This window comes from Dipodomys merriami, unplaced genomic scaffold (genome assembly GCF_024711535.1).
Source record: "Dipodomys merriami isolate MVZ:Mamm:240054 unplaced genomic scaffold, mDipMer1.0.p SCAF_7, whole genome shotgun sequence".
Lineage (NCBI taxonomy): Eukaryota > Metazoa > Chordata > Mammalia > Rodentia > Heteromyidae > Dipodomys > Dipodomys merriami.
In genome coordinates, this window is record NW_027206290.1 from 68860283 (window position 1) to 68881818 (window position 21536).

At 39.8% G+C, this 21536-nt stretch overlaps 1 protein-coding gene across 1 annotated transcript in view; it reads left to right on the plus strand.

Annotated features, from left to right (window-relative positions):
• Positions 1–21536, plus strand: part of Csnk2a1 (casein kinase 2 alpha 1) — a 62506-nt gene that overhangs the window by 20195 nt on the left and 20775 nt on the right. Inside the window, exons 2-4 of the mRNA XM_070006970.1 lie at positions 14034–14243; positions 16492–16603; positions 20992–21093. Coding sequence (XP_069863071.1) covers positions 14143–14243; positions 16492–16603; positions 20992–21093 — 315 coding nt within the window. The 5' untranslated portion in view covers positions 14034–14142. The remainder of the gene's footprint in view (positions 1–14033; positions 14244–16491; positions 16604–20991; positions 21094–21536) is intronic.

Below are 21536 nucleotides of genomic sequence, written 5' to 3' on the forward strand. Positions count from 1 at the left end.
TAACCTTCAGAACTTTAGCTCCAGGACTGGTGGCAAGGCTGAAGTGGTAGAGCAGCTGCCTAGCAGATGATGAAGCCCTAGAATTCAAATCCCACTACTGCAACAACACAACAACCAAAAGACCCAACAACAAAAAGTACATTAAGCTCAGGTGTTATTTTTTCTGTAATAGCTTTCTCTCAAACATTTAAGATACTTTGTATTTGTTGAATGAACTATGGTAATACCTTTCAACTGTCTACAGAGCACCATGACTTTTTTCAAGCACTGATCACTGAGATTGTAATGATCTGTTTACTTTGAGGACAAACATGCTTTCTCCTTATTCCTCAGAACTTAAAAAAAAAAGGAATCCTTTCCTGCAGTTAGGTACACATTCCATTTTTTGGGGGGGAGGGTCTGGTCGTGGGGCCTGAACTCTGGGCCTGGATGCTGGCTGTCCCTCAGCTCTTCAGCTCAAGGCTAGCGCTCTACCACTTGAGCCACAGCGCAACTTCTGGCTTTTTTCTTTTTGCTTATGTGGTGCTGAGGAATCAAACCCAGGGCCTCATGCATGCAAGGCAAGCGCTCTACCACTGAGCCACCTTCCCAGCCCTAATCATTGCCAATTTTAAAAAGGAAAAAAGGCAAGTATGCTTGTCTAGGTTTTTATCTTTGTTTCTACAAGGCAGGAAAGTGTAGGTATGCCTTCCTTGAGTTTGTCCATAGATGTTCTTCATTCTCTGCAGCAGCCCTTTACGGATGTTTTCCTTATATAGCTATTAACCTCTAAACCAGAGTGCGTTGTAGTCAGTGAATGCAGTGTAAGCACATTCCTTGTAGAAATCTTTGTACTGTCTGGATGATTATGAGATGTTGTTTATTAACTATGGATGATTTAAGGGTGGGAAGGGCTGCTTTGTTTTGTGATGGAGACTAACAAACATTAGACATTTAAATAAATAATAGAACTATATTGCAATTGGGCATGTCTATAATCCTAGCTATCTTAAGAAATTGAAGCAGGGTGTGGTAGCTCACACCTGTAATATTAGCTACTCAGGAGGCTGAGATCTGAGGAACACAGTTGAGAGCCAGCCTGGGCGGGAAAGTCTGTGAGACTCTTAACCTCCAAAAACCACCAAGAAAACCGGAAGTGGCACTGTGGCTCAAGTGGTAGAGCACTCGCCTTAAGCTGAAGAGCAGAGGGACAGCGCCCAGGCCCAGAGTTCAAGCCCCACAACTGACCCCCGCCCCCCATACCCCCAAAAAGAAATTCTTTAACAAAAGCATATTAGCAGAATTGTGTAGCTATTTGGAATTACTAAGCTTATAGGTTTTTGTGTGTTTTTGTGTCACTGGGGTTTGAACTCAGGGACTCAGGCTTGCTGGGCTAGCAATCTGCTATTGAACTACATCTCCAGCCCTGTTTTTCTGTTTCCTTTGGAGATGGGGTCTCACTCTGTAACTGAGTGCATGCCTACTTTAGGATATCTGTCATTGCTGAGATCACAGGTGTGCATCGTGGTGTCCAGCCTACAACAACATAAATGAAGTTTTTGTTTTTTGTCAGTCATAGGGCTTGAACTCAGGGACTGGGTACTGTCCCTGAGTTCTTTTGCTCAAGGTTAGTACTCTACCACTTTGAGCCATAGTGCCACTTCTAGTCTTCTGGTAAAGAGTCTCACAGGCTTTCTTAAGGTCAAGCTGGCTTTGAACCATGCTTCCCCAGATCTCAGCCTCCTGAGTAGCTAGGATTATAGACATGATCCACCAGAGTCAGAAGCCAACCCAGGCAGGAAGGTCTGTGAGACTCTTATCTCCAATTAAGCAACAGAAGACTGGAAGTAACACTGTGGCTTAGAGTGGTAAAGCACTAGCCTTGAGCAAAAAGAGCTTAGGAATAGCACCCTAGCCCATCCATAGTTCAAGCTCCAGGACCCACCAAAAAAAAAGCTAGGCGCCAGTGGCCCACGCCTGTAATCCTAGGTACTCAGGAGGCTGAAATCTGAGGATCTCGGTTCAAAGCCAGCCCGGGTAGGAAAGTCCGTGAAACTCTTATCACCAATAAAGCACCAGAAAACTGGAAGTGGCACTGTAGTGCAAGGGGTAGAATGCTCACCTTGAGCTGAAGAGCGCAGGGACAGTGCCCAAGCCGAGTTCAAGCCCCATGACTGACCCTCTTCTCCCCCCCCCCAAAAAAAAAGACTAGACTAGAAGAGATTAGCAGGAGAGGCTAAGAGCAAGAAGCATTTACTATAATTGTTTTTCTATGTAAAATTTTTGGCAAATTATAATTAGCCTTAAGTATAGTAGTAGTCTGAAATTGTTAGCCACTTAAATTGTACTTCCTCTTATGCAAATATGTAGGAATAATAGTAGGGACTAAATAAGATCATTTAAAATGAAAATTATTAGGAAAGTTAATACTTTGTTATAACTCAGATTTTTCTCAAGGTATACTTGTGTTATGAAAATGGGTAAGAGAAACAATCTTCCAGTTGTCCAGGACTTGGGCACTTCAGCAACTTCCAAATTACCCGTTGTAAAAATTGCTAACATAAGGGCTCTCTGGTTGTCTCTTAATTTGGATTTTTGGGGAAACCAGTGATTTTTAAGTTACATTATTGTTGTTTTAGAGTTGATATACAGTGAGGTTACATTTACATACATCAAATAATAAGTACATTTCCTTTCTTACAATGTCATCTGTTCCCTCATCTCTCCCATTCCTTCCCTCCCATCTCCATCCATGAGTTGACAGTTCACTTTCATGGATGTCCAGTGTGCTCTACTGCTGCACTTTTTCACCATTTTTCAGATATTGTGCCCTCCCCCCATCTTGTCACAGATGGTGCATGTGAGTACACCATACATAAGGTAAAGAATATAGTATCAGAAAAAGAAAAAACTGAGAAAGACCTTTGGAAAACAGTACATCTTAATTGTAATTTTGTTATCTAATACAAGAACTACAGCATTGGTAGAAAGAAAGCAAGGGGAATGGCTAACTCAAGAATCCCTAACTTGGTTTTCCAGATCTCCTAGTTTTATGCAGATAACTTGACATGTTTGGAATAATCCTTTACTTTGAAAGCACCTTTATTCGCATTTAGTTACAAATTAATTAATTAAATGGCCTGACACAGTGACTCATGCCTGTAATCCTAGTTACTTGGGATTCAGAGATTGAGATGTAGGGTTGTGGTTTGAGGTCTGCCCAGGCAAAAAGTTGTCAACACCTCCATCTTAACCAAGAAACCAGGCATGGTGATTTATAACTATGATTCCAGCTATTTGGGAAGCATAGGTAGGAGAATTGGGTTCTCAGGGAGGCCTGGGCAAAAATGGAGACCTAATGACTAGAGGTGTGACACCTATTGCAGTACATTTGAGGGCTTAAGTTCATGCCTCAATAACATAAATAGCACCTAATTATTTTGATTAACATAATGTTAAGGAAACAAAACAAAACCCTGACATAGTGCTAGAAATTTAGAATTTATGTTATTCCTAGGTCTTGACTTCAGGCGTTAAGATTTTGTATTAGTGAATGTGGTAGAAAGTAGTGAAGTCCAGGCATGGTGAAACCTACCTATAATCTCAGTACTGGAAGGCTAAAGCAACAGGATCATACATAGCAAGACGCAGTCTTAAGTGGAGGGAAGGAGATATTCTCTTTAAATAAGAAACCTTGGACTTCAGTTGGCTTTGATCAACTCTACCTGTACTGGGTATTCTGGTCAAGCTACTGAATTTACTTAGGCTGCTTTCTAATTTATAGATTATAGAAAATTGTGCTTACCCCGTGGATTTGTTGAGAGGATTGTGTGTTTATAGTGGAGAAGCTCTTTTAGCTTTAGATTTTTAATTCTCACTGCCTATTTGGAATCTTCTTTTCATTGTCTCAGAGCCCCTTTCAACCTTAAGTCCAAAACCTGTCTTGTGAGTTGCTTTGAGATTTTTGTTGTTGGGCCTAGGCGCTGTCCCTCAGCTCTTCAACTCAAGGCTAGCACTCTACCACTTGAGCCACAATGCCACTTCCAGCTTTTTTCTGCTTGTGTGGTGCTGAGAATTGAACCTAGGGCCTCATTCATTCAAGGCAAGCGCTCTACCACTGAGCCACCTTCCCAACCCTTTGAGAATTTTTTTAATGCCTACATGAATGACATCTGTTATGTCTTAACCAGGACAGAAATCTGAGTTACCTCCTACTTTTCACTGCATTTTTTTCAGTCTTCCCGGAGCAATTGATTTTATACAGTAAATTTTGTTCCACTGATTAGTCCCTGTCTCTATTTCTACCACCCTAGACCAAGCTGTCATTTCTCCCATATAGGCTACTATTGGAATCCTTTTTGTCTCCCTTTGGTCTCTCACATTTTTTTATTTTATTTTATTAAAAAAATTTTTTTTTGGGGTCCAGTCGTGGGGCCTGAACTCTGGGCCAGGGCGCTGTCCCTCAGTTCTTCAGCTCAAGGCTAGCGCTCTACCACTTAAGCCACAGCACCACTTCTGGCTTTTTTCTTTATGCTTATGTGGTGCTGAGGAATCGAACCCAGGGCCTCAGGCATGCAAGGCAAATGCTCTACCACTGAGCTACCTTCCCAGCCCTCACACATTTTTTAAAATATTCAGATAGGTATATTTTTCTTTTTCTTTGATTTTTTTTTTTTTTTTGAGTCAGTGTTTTTTTGACCCAGACTGGCCTGGTACTCTTTGTGTGTTCTAGTCTGGCCTCATATTCTTTATCTCATCCAAATCGCCAGTGTTGGTATTACAGGTGTAGGCCACATGTGGCAGTATATATGAATAACTTTGCTTAAAAGTTTTTAGTAAAATTTTAAGAAAAAAGAAAATAATTAATGAATTTCCATTAATCTCAATACACAAATATATTCTTAAATTTTTAACCTGTCTCAAAGCTGATCTACTTGGCTTACTCAGTATTACAACTGGCCCACATGCTTCTACCCAGTCACTGAGTTGAAAATAAAGTATTAGGCCAGGCTCTGATATCTCACACCTATAATCCTAGTTACTCAAGAAGATGAGATCTTACATTGAGGACTTTTATCTCCAATTAATCATCAAAAAGCCAGAAGTGGAGCCAGATCAGGCAGACAAATTCAAGATTTTATCTCCAGCTAACTAGAAAAAAAGCTGGAAATTGATGTATAATTCAAGTGGTAGAGCACCATCCCCAAGTGAAACAGGGCCTTGAGGTCAAGCCCCAGTACACACACACACACACACACACACACACAAACACACACACACACACACACACACACACACACCTGGAAATTGAAAGCCCCAGTACACACACACACACAGCTGGAAATTGATGTATAATTCAAGTGGTAGAGCACCATCCCCAAGTGAAACAGGGCCTTGAGGTCAAGCCCCAGTACACACACACACACACACACACACACACACACACACACACACACACACACACACACACACACACACACACACACACACACACACACACACACACACACACACACACACACACACACACACACACACACACACACACACACCCTGGAAATTGAAAGCCCCAGTACACACACACACACACAGCTGGAAATTGATGTATAATTCAAGTGGTAGAGCACCATCCCCAAGTGAAACAGGGCCTTGAGGTCAAGCCCCAGTACACACACACACACACACACACACACACACACACACACCCCACTACCACCACACACACACACACACACACACACACACACACACCACTACCACCACCAAAGTTGTTGAAACCCTATTTTATTTTCTGAGTATATTTAGTGAGAGACAAACATTTAAATTCATATGAATGCCTTTCTTAACTATAAACAGATTATTTTGTATGCATTAACAGTAAACAAACTACCTAAAGAGGATTACTGCAAAACAACTAGCTAGCCCTCCCAATGGAGAATAATTTTCTACCAATTCACAAATTAGGTCCCAGAGTAATGAAAGCAAAAGCTGTAAGGGTCATTCAGACTAGTACTTGAGAATCTCAAGAGCTTCAGTAATTAGTTTTGGTCTGCTCTGCATAGAGAATAGTAAAGCCTTAAGAGAGCAGAAAAAAACTGGGTGAGATGAGTGTGACAAATACATGCACTAGTGAATAGAATGGAAATTTTTTCCACATGTCAGGTGAATTTTGCTTTGTTTTGTTACCTATACTAGTTTGAACTCAGGACCTGTGCTTGCTTGGCTTGTTTGCCTTCAACTTGCTTCTTGCTGGTTACTTTAGAGATGGAGTCTTCACGTGGATATTTCTACCCTAGGCTGGCCTTAAATTGGGATCCTCAGATCTCAGCCTCCTGAGTAGCTAGGATTATTGATGTGAGCCACCCACATCCAGCCCTGGGCTCTATTTAAAATACAAAAACCAGTTGCTGGTGGCTCACACTAATAATCCTAGCTACTCAGATGGCTTAGAGCAGAGGATCGCAGTTCAAAGCCAGCTCTGGCAGGAAAGTCCATTTGACTTACCTCCAATTAACCACTACTGGAAGTGGTGCTGTAGCTCAAGAGTGGTAGAGTGCTAGACTTGAGCAAGAAAACTCAAGGACAACACCCAGGCCCCAGTTCAAGTCCAGGACTGACACAAAACATGTAAACAGAAAGAGTCAGATGCCAGTTTCTCACTTGTAATCCTTGCTAGTAAGAAGCTCTGCTATAATAGTTAGTTACAATATTGTGTTTGGTGTTTATAAGCCTTTACTAGAGGGTCAGTTCACTTGATCATCTTCAGTCTCCCAAGTACAATTGGATTGATTGTTATAAATAATGAGTTGAAACTAGAAGCCCAATATAGGTTTGGCTGGGATCTAGACACAGGATATCACTACTTTCTCATTTTCCTAGTGCATTAATGCCAATTACTAAATTAGTGTTGGTTTTACATACTTAGTAAGCTTTTATGTGAAAGGGTCTTTGAAGTCAACAGATAAAAGGTATCCAAAGGTGTAAAATACCAACAAGCTAGGCAGTTAAGAGGGTAAGGCAGGAGGATCTACCTGGACTACAAAGGGAGACTTCATCTTTATTTTATTTTATTATTTTTTTTAGGGGGGAGTCCGGTCGTGGGGCCTGAACTCTGGGCCTGGGCGCTGTCCCTCAGGTCTTCAGCTCAAGGCTAGCGCTCTACCACTTGAGCCACAGCACCACTTCCAGCTTTTTTCTTTTTGCTTATGTGATGCTGAGGAATTGAACCCAGTGCCTCAGGCATGCAAGACAAGCACTGTACCACTGAGCCACCTTCCCAGCCCTAGACTTCATCTTTAAAAAAAAAAAATCAACTAGAGAATGCTTATAAAGCTATGTAGAGAAAAATTCTATCTCACCAGGCGCTGGTGGCTCACACCTATAATCCTAGCTACTAAGGAGGCTGAGATTTGAGGATCATAGTTCAAAGCTAGCCTGGGCAGGAAAGTCCATGAGACTCTTATCTCCAATAAACCACTAGGAAACCGGAAGTGGTGCTGTGGCCCAAGTGGTAGAGCACTCACCTTGAGCTGAAGAGCTGAGGGACAGTGCCCACACCCAGAGTTCAAGCCCAAATGACTGACCAAAAAAAAAAAAAAAGAAAAAAGAAAACAAAAGGAAAAATACTATCTCTCCCCAAGAAAAAGTTGAGAGTTTAAAAGTTTAGTATCAATAAAAGTTGTCAGTTTCTGGGGATAGTATTTTTTTTACTACTTAAAGCTGTTTTTTATACTATTTTGGCTGTTGTTTCATACACACCTGTATTTACCAATTTTTTCTGGCATCTTGCTGCCTTCAACATAGGCATAGGAGTCCTATAGGCTTTGGGAAGAAGAAAATTTCAAAGTAGCAGAAATTTTTTTATTTTGTATGCATATTCCTGTTTATACTTTTAACCAATATGAAATGAAGATAAGTTAGACTAATTGTTAGACCCAGATTACTTGATGAAACTAAAGTAAATATATGGAAATAATTTTTAAAATTATTTCAGTAACTTGAACAACTTAGTTGTTTTCTGGCCACTTATAAAATCCATTTCTGGAACCCAAGAAGGGTTGAGTTGAACAAAAGCAGCTATAGCAATTTCTGGAGAGTGGGAGAATTCATAAGTAAACCCATGGGTCTTTTGATCTCATGAGTTTGAGGTGGGAACACTGGTATGAATTGTTTGTTAAATTTATGAAGAAGATAGCATTCACTACCACAACAACCCACTCCTGCCCCCCCAAACACACACAGCTATCACAGGCTCTTGCTATTCTGAATGCTTTAAGCCTCTGAAACCATGGCATAAGGAGGCATCTCTTTGACTTCCTTGGTATGGCAGATAAGCTCCAGCTTAAATGAAGCCTTGGAAAGGCAGGTCACCTAGAGCTCTCTCAACTAGTCACAATTTAAATACCTTATGTTTATTATCTGACTACTCACCACAAATCTATAAGGTAAATGTCCCTCCTCTCCCTCCCTCCCTCCCTCCCTTCCTCCTTCACTTCTTCCCTCCTTCGATCCTTCCCTTCCCTGCTCTTCTTGGTCTTTTTTTCCTCTTTCTTTTTTTTTCTAGTATTGATGTTTGAGCTCAGGCAACACTCAGTCCTGATAGGGAATTTTTTTCTAGGGCCTTCCTGCACTGCAGTACTCCTGACTGTGTATTCTGAGTAGCTGGGATGAATCAGTTGATAATGGAGTCTTATTAACATTTTGCCCATTTGGGCCTCAAACTTTGATCCTTCTGATCAGTTAGAATTACAGGTATGATATGGTTACTATACCTAGTTAGTGTCAGTTCTAAAAGTCTCAAGCTAGGCCAACCAGTTTGAATCTTAGCCCCTTTACCGTTTGTCTTCTGAGTTTTTCTTTACCTCAGTTTTATCTGTAAATGGAGATAATGGCAGTTTCTTCACCACTTCCTTCTGTGCTGAGCTGGAAATGAAGTAATCCTCATAAAATAACCTGAAGCTGGGTGCCAATGGCTCATGCCTGTAATCCTAGCTACTTGGGAGGCAGAGATCTGAGGATCAAGATTCAAAACCAACCCTGGAAGGAAAAGCTAGGAGACTCTTAACTACAATTAACCACCAGAAAATAGGAAGTGGCACTGTGGCTGTAGTGGTAGAGCGCTTACCTTGAGCTGAAGAGCTCAGGGATACCACCCTGGCCCAGAGTTCAAACCCATGACTGACAAAAAAACAAACAAGCCTGGCATATGTAGTAAATGTGTGTGTGTATGACTAGTTTATGATTACATAATGAGAGGTCACTGTCACAAGAGTGTTAGAAATTTCATTTCTGGTCCCCGTTCAACTATATGTTTGTGAGTAAATTTCCTTTTTATATTTTTGGATAGAGTCAGGGCCTTATATTTACTAGGCAGGAGCTCTATTCATTTGTTTCATGCCCCATCTCTAAATGTCCCTTTCTTGACACTAATTTTATTTTGTTTGTACTATACTGAGGATTGAACTCGGCATCACACTTGGTTGGCAACCACTCTACCACTTGAGCCATGCCTCTGCTCTAGCATCTTTTTGCATTGGTTATTGCAGGGTAGGGTCTTGCTTTACCCTTAGGCTGCTTTGGGCTCAGTGCTTCTACTTCTGCTTCCTGATATTGCAAGTAGCTAGGATTATAGGCTTGAGCCATTTTGCCTGGCCTTGGACATATGTTTTCTTTAGCCCATTGCTCTAAACTTTTATTGTAAATAAATTCAGATTTACATAGGAAACAAAAGCATAAATATGACACAGGAAATAGAATGAACTCTTGAGGACTCATAGTAGATAATATAAAATAGTACACTTACTGTGGAAAACAAAATGGTTCCTAAAAATAGTAACTATAAGCTGGGCTTGGTATATATACCTATAATCTAACACTGAGGAGGCTAAAGTAGGCAGATTGCAAATTTGAGGCTTTGTCTACATAGTGAGTCCAAGGCCAGCAAGTACCTGTCTCAAAAGTGGGGAGAGGGCTGGGAATGACCAAGTGTAGACTTGATTGCCCAGAATACCTAAGACTTGGTTTGACCCCTAGCACTGTAGAGTTGGCAAGGAGTGTGGGGGGAGGAGGATTAACATAAAATTGCCACATGAGCAAGCAGTCCTGTTTCTTGGTATTTATCCAAAAGAATCAAAACAGATACTTTTATATACATTTATATAGCAGTATTATTCACAATATCAAAATGTGGGACTGATCCAAGTATGACTGAGCAAAATGTGATAAGATACAATGGAATATTATTTAGCCTTTAAAAGGAATAGAATTCCAACCTAGGCCATGATGTGGATGAGCTTTCAAGAAATTATGCTAAATCTCAATTGAAAAGGACATATATTTTATAGTTCTACATATAAATAGAAATGTGCATATAAAAGGTAAGGATAATAGTTTTTAGCTCAGAATGATGAATATGAAGTATTCCATGCTAGCAAACTACTTTGTGTATAATACAAAACATGTTTTTTGTTGTTTTTGATTGTAGGGCTTGAACTCAGGGCCTTTGGTCCTTGAACTTTTTTTTCTTCTCAAGGCTCTACCACTTTGGTTTTTTTTTTGGTCCAGTTGTGGGGCCTGAACTCTGGGCCTGGCCACTGTCCCTCAGCTCTTCAGCTCAAGGCGAGCCACAGCGCCACTTCCGGCTTTTTTCTTTTTGCTTATGTGGTGCTGAGGAATCGAACCCAGGGCCTCATGCATGCAGGGCAAGCGCTCTACCACTGAGCCACCTTCCCAGCCCGAGGCTCTACCACTTTGAGCCATAGCTCCACTTCTAGTTTTCTGGTGATTAATTGTAAATAAGAATCTCATGGACTTTCCTACACTAGCTATCTTTGAACCATGATTCTCAGATCTCAGCCTCCTGAGTAGTTAGGATTGTAGTTGTGAGCTACCAGCATTCAACTTTCTGTATTTTCTTTTTTCTTTTTCTTTTTGGATCCGGTTGTGGGGCCTGAACTCTGGGCCTAGGCGCTGTCCCTCAGCTCTTCAGCTCAAGGCTAGCACTCTACCACTTAAGCCACAGCACCACTTCTGGCTGCTTTTTTTTTTCCTGCTTATGTGGTGCTGAGGAATCGAACCCAGGGCCTCATGCATGCAAGGCAAGTGCTCTACCACTGAGCCACCTTCCCAGCCCTCTCTGTGTTTTCTTAATCCAGATTTATCTAGTGTAATATTTTACCCCATCTGTCGTTGGATTTTTTTTTGTTGGATTTTGTTTTGTTTTTTTACCTTTTTTTTTTTTTTTGGTTGGTCGTGGGGCTTGAACTCTGGGTTTGGGTGCTGTCCTTGCACTCTTCAGCTCAAGGCAAGCGCTCTGCCGCTTGAGCCACAGCGCCACTTCTGGTTTTCTAGTGGTTTATTGGAGATAAGAGTCTCACAGACTTTCCTGCCCGGGCTGGCTTTGAACTGTGATCCTCAGATCTCAGCCTCCTGAGTAGCTAGGATTATAGATGTGAGCCTCCGGCGCCCGGCTTTTGTTTTTTTTGTTTTTGTTTTTGTTTTTCTACCATTTTTAAGTGTACTTTTGTACTTTCCGTGTATACATGCACACATATTGGCACATCTGTAATTCAGGTCTTTATTTTGAGACAGTACTGGGATTTGAACTCTGGGCCTTATGCTTGCTCTTAGGCAGGTATTCTGCACTGAGCTGTATCTCCTACCACTTTTTGTTTTTGTTGTTGTTATTATTATTATTTTGTCAGTCATGGGCTTCAACTCTGGGCCTGGGTGCTGTCCTTCAGCTCTTCAGCTAAAAGCTAGCACTCTATCATTTGAGCCAGCCACAGCACCACTTCTGGCTTTTTTATGCTTATGTGGAGCGGAGGAATCAAACCCAGGGCCTCATGCATGCAAGGCAAGCACTCTGCCACTAAGCCACCTTCCCAGCCCCATTTGTTGTTATTATTAAGGTATTGTACAGAGGAGTTACTGTTTGATAAGTCAGGTAATGAGTACGTTTCTTTTTGGGCAGTGTCACCCCTTCTTTCTCTTTCCCCACTGGTTATTACTTTTGAAATAGTTTTGCTTCCTGCCTGGTGCACACCACACCACCATCTGCTTATTTTCAGCTTCCTGTAGTTACTAGGGTGATAGGTGCACACTACTGAGTCCAGCTTGCTTTGGAGGTGGTCTTTCAAACCGTTTTGATTGATTGATTCTGAGATCCTAAGTACCAGTACATAGCTTTTCTTTGATTTTTGAGTGGGTGTCTCACTGTATATACCAGACTACTAGCCTCTTAACTAAGTGCTGAGATTATAGACATAGACCACCACACCTGGCAAATGTCTTAACTGTTGTGGTTATGTTTCAGTTTCATACTTTTATATCAATATAGAACTTCCACTTTAAGTGCTGGTTTGTAGTAGTTTTATAACATCTCCCCCTTTTTGCAGAACAAAACTTTTTTTTTCTTTTTGAGAATAATGTTGCGTTCAGTTGTCTCATCTCTTTTTTGACTCATGATAGTTGATTTCCTTGATGAGTATAGGCCTCCCACACATACATATACACCCTTGGGATTAAAAATGCCTTAACACTTGAGCCATGCCCCCATCCTTTCCTCCTAACAAAGGTGATTCTTCATTTTCTGTTTGTACAATACTTCCTGATAATTAGATTGAGGTTGTCCAATTTTAACCAGGAAACTGCAAAGATGATTACCACACGTGAAGACTGTTAAATTTTTAATTAACTGCATAGTAGTGGAAATCAACTGTGCTGATTTCAGAGAATGAAGATGGAAGGATTGGCATAGTCAGGGAAGACAGGTGATTTGATTTGATAAACTGAGTTAATAGTATATTTCTAAAATTTCACTACAGTTTAAATTTTTTTTGGGGGGGGGGTCCGGCCGTGGGGCCTGAACTCTGGGCCTGGCCACTGTCCCTCAGCTCTTCAGCTCAAGGCTAGTACTCTACCACTTGAGCCACAGCGCCACTTCCAGCTTTTTTCTTCTTGCTTATGTGGTGCTGAGGAATCGAACCCAGGGCCTAGTGCATGCAAGGCAAGCGCTCTACCACTGAGCCACCTTCCCAGCCCCTACAGTTTAAATTTTGTATTCGTTCAGTGTGTGTGTTATGTGTGTGTATGTACTGTCTTCAAACGACAATGCTTAAATCTCAGCCTCCTGAGTATTAGGATTATAGGTGTATGTGTATATATGTATTTGTTATATATGTAATGTATATTATGTAATATATATATTATTCTCATGCCAATTTTAACTAAACTTATTCCTGTAAAGAGAAAGGAGATTATTTAACCTAACACTGAATGTAATCAAGGCTCTCAAGTGTTCAAATGTCTGCTGATTGTTGCATATGGTCCCTTAAATCATCTGGATGAATTTATAAGATATTGAAGCTGTGTGGGAACAAGTGGCTACAATTGGTGTTGCTGATAATTGTACTCTTGGCTTTGCCACCATTCTGGAATCTTTTAGCTCCCCCATTTGAGCTGTAGAAAACTGCTGAAGTGAAAGTTCTTTTCTCACCAATATCTTTGTGGATAGTATAAATCATGGTGATGCTTAGCTGCATCTGTCCTCAGTGCCATTTGTACCTCTCCAGCTGTCTAATGTAGCACATCAAGCATTTTTGGTGAGATTGCAAACTATCTGCAGAATATGATTGGGACCAGTTTTAGGAACCCCCGGCTTCCCCCCCGCCCATATCTGTGTTAATAGGAAATTGTGACACAGTTGGGACATATTATTAATGGGTAGGAAAGTATATTTGTTATACTTAAGGCTATTATTACTATAAAAAGATTTTTTAATTCCCACATACTTTGAAAAAAAGTGATTTACAGGGCTGGGAAGGTGGCTCAGTGGTAGAGTGCTTGCCTTGCATGCACTAGGCCCTGGGTTCGATTCCTCAGCACCACATAAGCAAAAAGAAAAAAGCCGGAAGTGGTGCTGTGGCTCAAGTGGTAGAGTGCTAGCCTTGAGCTGAAGAGCTGAGGGACAGCATCCAGGCCCAGAGTTCAGGCCCCACAACCGGACCCAAAAAAAAAAAAAAGTGATTTAGCCCTTTTGCATTTTGTTTCTGCAGTTTGAAGAAAACAGGTCTGGAACAAGGTCTTATCCCCGGCTGCCTCTGAACAGTGGGACTGCCAGATCTTCAGACATCAAATTCAGCTTTGTCTGCCAATCTGTCTGACATGTCGGGACCCGTGCCAAGCAGGGCCAGAGTTTACACAGATGTTAATACGCACAGACCCCGAGAGTACTGGGATTACGAGTCACATGTGGTGGAATGGGGGTAATTTTTTCCATTTGTTCACTGTAATCACCTAAAGAGCTGAGTCTTAGGTATTTGAGGAATATATGTTCATAAACCTTGACAGTGCTTCTTCCTACCTCAAGTTTATAGCCCAACCTGGTTTCTTCTTTTTAGAAAACTGCAAGTTTGGTGCTGTAGAGAGAAGCAGAATATTGCTTTGACAGGTTGACAGTTTTGATGGGCTTACCATTTAAAAGTCATTCAATGTCTTTTCCTTTTCTCTGCACTCTGTAGTTGCCTCTTAAGCTAAAAGCATTGTAGGTAAGTGAGAATTCATACTTGAGAGACTTGAAAAACACTGAGCTCTTACATAAAGTATTTTTGAGGTCAGAAAAAGTTTTCCCATAGTAATAGTAAAGATTGAAACAGTTCTCCAGAAAAGTGTCCTCTTTGATGAGAAACAACATTAAATCCTTAGATATTTGCCCTTATCATGAGACTAGGCATGTTTAACTTGGAATACACCTCACATTTCAACTTTGCCTGGACAAGCTACATTTGTCCTCCTAATTTTCTGTGTAGCCCATTTGAATGTTTATATTTATATTTCATTTCCCAGTGTACTCTTCATTTAATTGATGAGATCATACTTTTTTGTGTTACAAGCATTTTGATGATGTTAAAGTGCAAAAGAAAGCAATTTGAAGACCCAAAAGATAGAACTGGGGCCACATATAGTGGTACACTCAATAAGAACTTGAATTCAAGGCCAGCCTGGGCTACATAGCAAGACCCTATCTCAAAAAGACAAGAATTTGCACACACTATACATCTGATAACATGATTTCTATAGCCTGTATGTAGACTGTCTCCCTCAACTGCCATGGGGCTTATTTTTTCATCCATGTTTCTTAACAATAAGTACTTTGTCTCTGCATATAGACACACTGTGCTTTAAAGAGGATATAAGGAATTATGATACAATACTAGTAAATGTTATCACTATCAATAATCTTAACAATTGCCCTATGTCACAGACTTTGGACTCTAGGTAGTATGCATGTTCTATGATAGAAATCCCAACTACTACCTTCAGTTTGAATGCTTCACACTTAGCTCTGCTTAAATGGCATTAGATAACCCACCTTTTTTTTTTTTTTTTTTTTAGTGTAGTGTCATTTACTTTCTTGAGTTTGTTTGGCATGCCCTTCCACAATAGGATCTGCCAAGGCCTGGATCAAGTGGTAGGATGCCAGACATGATTGAATGAGTCAAGTGAGAGCATGAGGCCCTGTGTTCAAGCCCCAGTACCAGCACTACCACCACCACCCTCCAAAAAAACAAAAGCAACAGCAACAACAAAAAATCTGCCAAAGCCAGGCCTTGGTGGCTTATGCCTGTAATCCTAGCTGAGTACTCAGGAGACTAAGATCTAAAGATTGCAGTTCAAAGGGAGCCCTGGCAGGAAAGTCCCTGAGACTCCTATCTCCAATTAACTACCTCAAGCCCAAAGTAGAGCTGTGGCTCAAAGTGATAGAGTGCTAGCCTTGAGCAAAAGAGCTCAGGGACAGCTTGGAGACCCTGAGTTCAAGTCATAGGAACAATGCCTAAGTGTAGTGAATTGTAACATTCTTAAAACATGTCAACATATGTTAGTTTCTACTAAGTGCTAAAATTGGACCAAACAATATAGGACAAAAATGTATCAAAATTATTTTCTTTAAAGAAAAAAGCATTATATTTGTTGGTTTCAAGTATATATAACAAATGTTATGGTTTATTTTTGGGGGGAGGGAGGGTCAGTCGTGGGGCCTGAACTCTGGGCTTGGGTGCTGTACCTCAGCTCTACAGCTGTAGACTAGCACTCTACCACTTGAGCCTCAGCCCCACTTCCAGCTTTTTCTACTTACGTGGTGTTGAGGAATAGAACCGAGGGCCTCGTGCATGCAAGGCAAGCACTCTTCCACTGAGGCACCTTCCCTGCCCCAACAAATGTTAATATAAGCTAACTGGTGTGTTATAAAGCTTTGAAGAAATAATTGTAAGGCTTAAAATTTTCTATTTCTAGGGTTTGACATACGCATTTATAATTGGCTCTTTTTTAAAAACTACAAGAAGACATTCAGAATGCCTCATTATGTTATTCTGGTTTTTCAAGTATGTTTGTTAGGCCAGTGCTTTATCACTTGAGCTACATCCCCAGCTGGTAATAGTTTTTTATAAGTTAAATTGGGGCTTGATACCATGGAGGTTTTAAATCAATGTGACCATGACTTTTTGTTCACAGCAATCAAGATGACTACCAGCTTGTTCGAAAATTAGGCAGAGGTAAATACAGTGAAGTATTTGAAGCTATCAACATCACAAATAATGAAAAGGTTGTTGTTAAAATTCTCAAGGTAAGTAGAAGAGAGAAAATTTTAGAGGAATTGATATGTAGGGTTTAAAACCTAATATAAATGCCTTTTTTATAGAACTAGCTTGAAAGGTTGTTGGAGTACTTTAGCCCTTTATTACATCTTCTGAAGTCAATAAAGCAAATGATACTTTTTTGTGTGTGTGTGCCTATCCTGGGTCTTGAACTCAAGACCTGAATGTTCTCCCTGAGATTTTTTGCTCAAGGATAGCACTCTACCACTTGAGCCACAGCTCTGCTTCCATCTTTTTAATGGTTATTTAGTTGGAGATAAGCGTCTCATAAACTTTCCTGCTCAGGCTCACTTTAAACCGTAATCCTCAGATTTCAACCTCCTGAGTAACTAGTAGCTAGAATTTATAAGCATGAATACTGCCACTGGTTCCCAGCAGACAAATCAAGAATTAGAAGTAATTTGAGAGCTAGAAGTGATTTCACTCAAGTCATCATTAGGTTGTAGCAGGGGACAGCAATAAAAGGTACAGTTGCATCTCTCCTAAGCTTGCTCTAGTGTTCATTTTATGTACTTTGAGTTATAGTTTATGCCTTTATTTTCAACAACAACAATCATTTGTGTTTTATAAGGATGAAGTATCACAAATATAGGCTTTAAGAGGGCAAGCATATGTCAATGTAGCTAGCATGATATGACTGCTCACCCTTAGATGATATGAGCAATAGGGAAGAACTGAGGTAAACTGGGAAGCACGTATTTCTTCAGAAGGAGGTAGATGTTTCTCAGCTCCATTGGGTCTTGTCCTGTAGTAGAGCAAGTCCGGTGTTGCTTGATAGTCTTACTTTGCAAAGAGAAGCCAGAAATTCATATTTGTATATGCATTCTGATGTATAAATATGGGGTTAAGATTTGGTTTTTTTTAACACTGCACAGATTACATTTGGCAAATGTGCTACCAGTGTGTAACTTGTAATTATTATTGTCGTACTGCTTCCTATCATATACTGTATGTTTAGCTCATTGTTCCTTACCACGAAAATTTCTCCATTGACACAAAGAAGCAGAACTTCCCAAACTTACTAATTTATAGCACTTTTATTGTCTCAGTAAGACACAATAGAAAAAACACCTAATAGTTCTATATATTAAGTAGCTAGATCCAGGCAACTATTTGTTTAGCAGCTTAATAGCCATTTAACAAGTTCAATACGATCATTAAAAGTAAAAATAATTGTGTTAACTATAGTTGCCATTGGCATATCTGCAACTGCTGAACTACTGCATAACTTTTCACATGTTGGAATGAGATTAGATACCTATTTTGATTTCCTAGTCCACATTGATGGCTTGTACAGTACTTGCTTTTTATCATGTCAACTGCTGAAAACCAAGGCTCACAAAATTGGATCCTCAAAAGGAATATAGTACTAAAATGCCATGTTGAAATCATGAACTGCCCTATGCTGGTAGTGTTAGTGTTTGGCAGGTTTCAAGTGTTGATTGTTGAGTTTGTCCCCAAAATTTAAACTGTCTCACCATGCCCAAAAATTTTAAGTATTTATATCTCTCTTATAACATCTAGAAAGAAAACTAGACTGGAAATCAAAACAATTGTCTTTTAAATCCAGATCCTAATACAATCAGTTAACCATGGTGAAAGTAGAGATGATCTTGCCTTATTATATGAAACTGTTGGAAAGTGCAATTCTTAGTAAATGCAGTTCTTAGTAAATGGAAAGGTATGTGACAAAAAGAAATCACCTATTTAGTCCCCCACACAAGACACAAATACGGGTACAATGGTTCACAATAGGGTAACAGTAGGGGAAGTTTCCTATTCCTGGTTTCAGGCTGAATGGGAAGGGAGTTTGAATAGGTCAATTAGGGGTAGGGAACCACACTCTAGAGTACACCAAGGGAAGAGGACAGAAAGAAATAGGTGAGAAAAGTGTTTCATGTTAACTCGGAAAGGCGGATTAAATGGTAAAGTCCTAGATTTTGAATGAAGAGTTATTTAGAAATATTTTTCTAAGCTCATTTTAAATTGGAATATGTGTATATTATAAACTGTAAAGAAAGATTATAGATGAAGATCCTTCATAAACTATAAAGTTTTTTTAAATCTCCCTATTTGTCTGGTAAGACAAAAGTTACAATGATCATTATTAAATTAGGGTATACGTCACCTACTAAGTCTGTCATGAATCAGCTTTACATAAGTTTTCCTTCTGAAGGATTCTTTAGAGTAATTTAATAATACCTTTTGTCATAAAGCAACTATTGGGAAATATTGAAATAGTGGAGAACAGGAAGTAGATTGTGGGTTAGTCTCTGGATGGGGAAATAGTCCTCTCTATGTAGGCTACCTGATCAAAGAGAATCTGAATAGTTGAGGCAAGAAAATAAATAAGTACTATTTAGTGGTACACACCTGTAATCTCAGCTATGCAAGAAGCAGAGGTGGGAGGATCACTGTCCAAGCCAGCCTGACAAAAGCATATGACCTTGTCTAAAAAAATGAAAGGAAAAGGGTCAGGTGCTGGTGACTCACACCTGTAATCCTAGCTACTCAATAGTCTGAGGTCTGGAGAATTATGGTTCAAGGTCAGTCTAGATGGATAAATTCACTAGACTTCTCCATAATAACTAGCAAAAAGCAGGGCTAGAGTTACGACTCAAGTGGTCCTTGCCTAGCAAGCATAGGACTCTGAATTCAGCCCCAAATTTTGCAACAAAAAGAAGAGAAGCTGATCCCTTGCCTCCCAGCCAGTCAGTGTACTTACTTCTTCTAATAGAAGTAAGGGTAAGAAGCTATGGAATGAATTGAGTGTCAACTATGCAGAAGTCATTATTATTAAAGTACTTTCCATTTATTGTCTTTTTCGTTGGGATTTATTCTGTGTTGTATTAATAACTTTTGAGTGAATTATAAGTCCCTTTTCAGCAGTGATTAAAAATTTAAATACTCGCAGGACTACATATATAGCTACAAAGCTATGGTATGGAGGACTTTCCAAAATGGCTTCATGCCATACTGTGTATTTAGTAATAAGACAAAAGTTAAAGGAGTTCATATACCTGGACCTGGATCATCACCTTTGGAACCAGGAACCATCTAAAAATTCAGTTTCATAAGATTCTAATTTAGTATGTGTAGGTGAGGTTTGTAAATGTGTATATTTAAAAATCAGGTGATTGTTGATCATCAAAGTTTAGTAACCACTAATATTGTTAATAGATATGAGATCCTTAAAACAATTTTGAAGAATTGTATGTAGTGCATTAGCAAGCAAGTTTTGAGGTGATTAGCACCCTAGAAAGATATGCAAGGTCCAATGTAGCAGACACAGGCCTTGTGTGGCTATTGAGCATTTGAAATATGGCTGTGCTTAATTGAGATATAACAATAAAATATTCTAAACTTCAAAGGTTAGTACCCCCATAAAAGATATGAAATAGACAATTAGTGGTCTTTTGTGTTGATTTATTTGTTGAAATCATAAGACTTTAAATGAGTTAAATATATTATTCGAATAACTTGTATCTATCTTTTTTTATGTGATTAGTGTAACATTTAAAAGTCATTAAAGTCAGAGTGATTTCTGTTGTATTTCTTTGAGCCAGCACTATTTTAGACGATGCAGAAGAAAGTTTTGTGAAGGAAGCACAGTTGGACCAAGGACCTCAGAAAAATAAAAAGGATTTCTACACCAAAACAGATAGAAAGGATGGGTGAGGGCAAAGAACTATGGAGAAATATTCTCAGGAATCTACAGAACACTATTTTTGAGTGGAGGAATTTATTTGCAAAAGTATTGATAATAAGATTAGACAGATACTATATGTAATTTCCCAGACATACTCATCTTTTGAGATACCCTATTTGATTTCTTACTGTATGTAGTCTTAACTTTGAGAAGTTTTATGTTTTCCATGGGTATAGCTTGCAGGTTAAAAGTAGGGTTTGCAATAGGCAATTGGCTTGAAGGCCTCAGTTTACCCACTGGTTATCTTGCACAAACAACTCTTCTTTCTGTATACCCTTAACTATCCTGACTTTGTGTAGGGCTGTAGAGTTATAGTACTCTGGTTGATAAAATGCCTTTTTAAAAGAGGCGTTTTGGTAGTCCTCTTCTAGATGCTAGTTTATAAGGTTTGAAGCATAACTTTTAATTGAAATTGTTAATTATTTGGACGGCTCATCTTTGGAATGGAAGTATTTTTTTTTTCCTTTTAGTTAAACTTTTTAAGTACCAAGTACTTGCAGAGAACCTGGCATAGTACTAGCAGAAAGGGATTCTGAGATAAGTCTGTCACATTCCTTCCTTCCTAGAGTTCACCATTTATGTATTGTACTACCTGTTGAAAAAAAATCTGAAGTAATGTTTTTCACTGATACATTTTTACCCTTTCAGCCAGTAAAAAAGAAGAAAATTAAGCGTGAAATAAAAATTTTGGAGAATTTGCGAGGTGGTCCCAACATCATTACCCTGGCAGACATTGTAAAAGACCCTGTGGTGAGTATAGTAGGCATTAGCAAGGCCCCCCAGGGCTGAGGTGGTGTTAGACACAGAGCACAACTGGCCTATTTTCTTTCCCATTCCCTTCACTAAGGACTGCCTTAAAAGTACTTAATCAGATATACGTTTTAACTAGCTTAGGTCTTCCTTTCAAAGAGACCTCCACCCACAGACTATTTCTTATTCTTCTAGGCTAAGAGACTGATAGCACTGGAAACTGAAATGTGTTAATCCATTTTGCAAACTCAGGTCCGATGCTGATGGGCGATGGGCGCATTGTCGGGCTGCCTAGAGCCTGGTGAGACTTCAGCTCCATGTCTTCTGTTTGAAATCCATCCCCAAAATGACCTCTTAAGTGTGGTGATGAGAAGCGGGGTGGGCAGTTAGCAGTAGAGGGTTTCTGGCTTCTGAGGCGAGGACTACCAGACTCACCTTGCAGC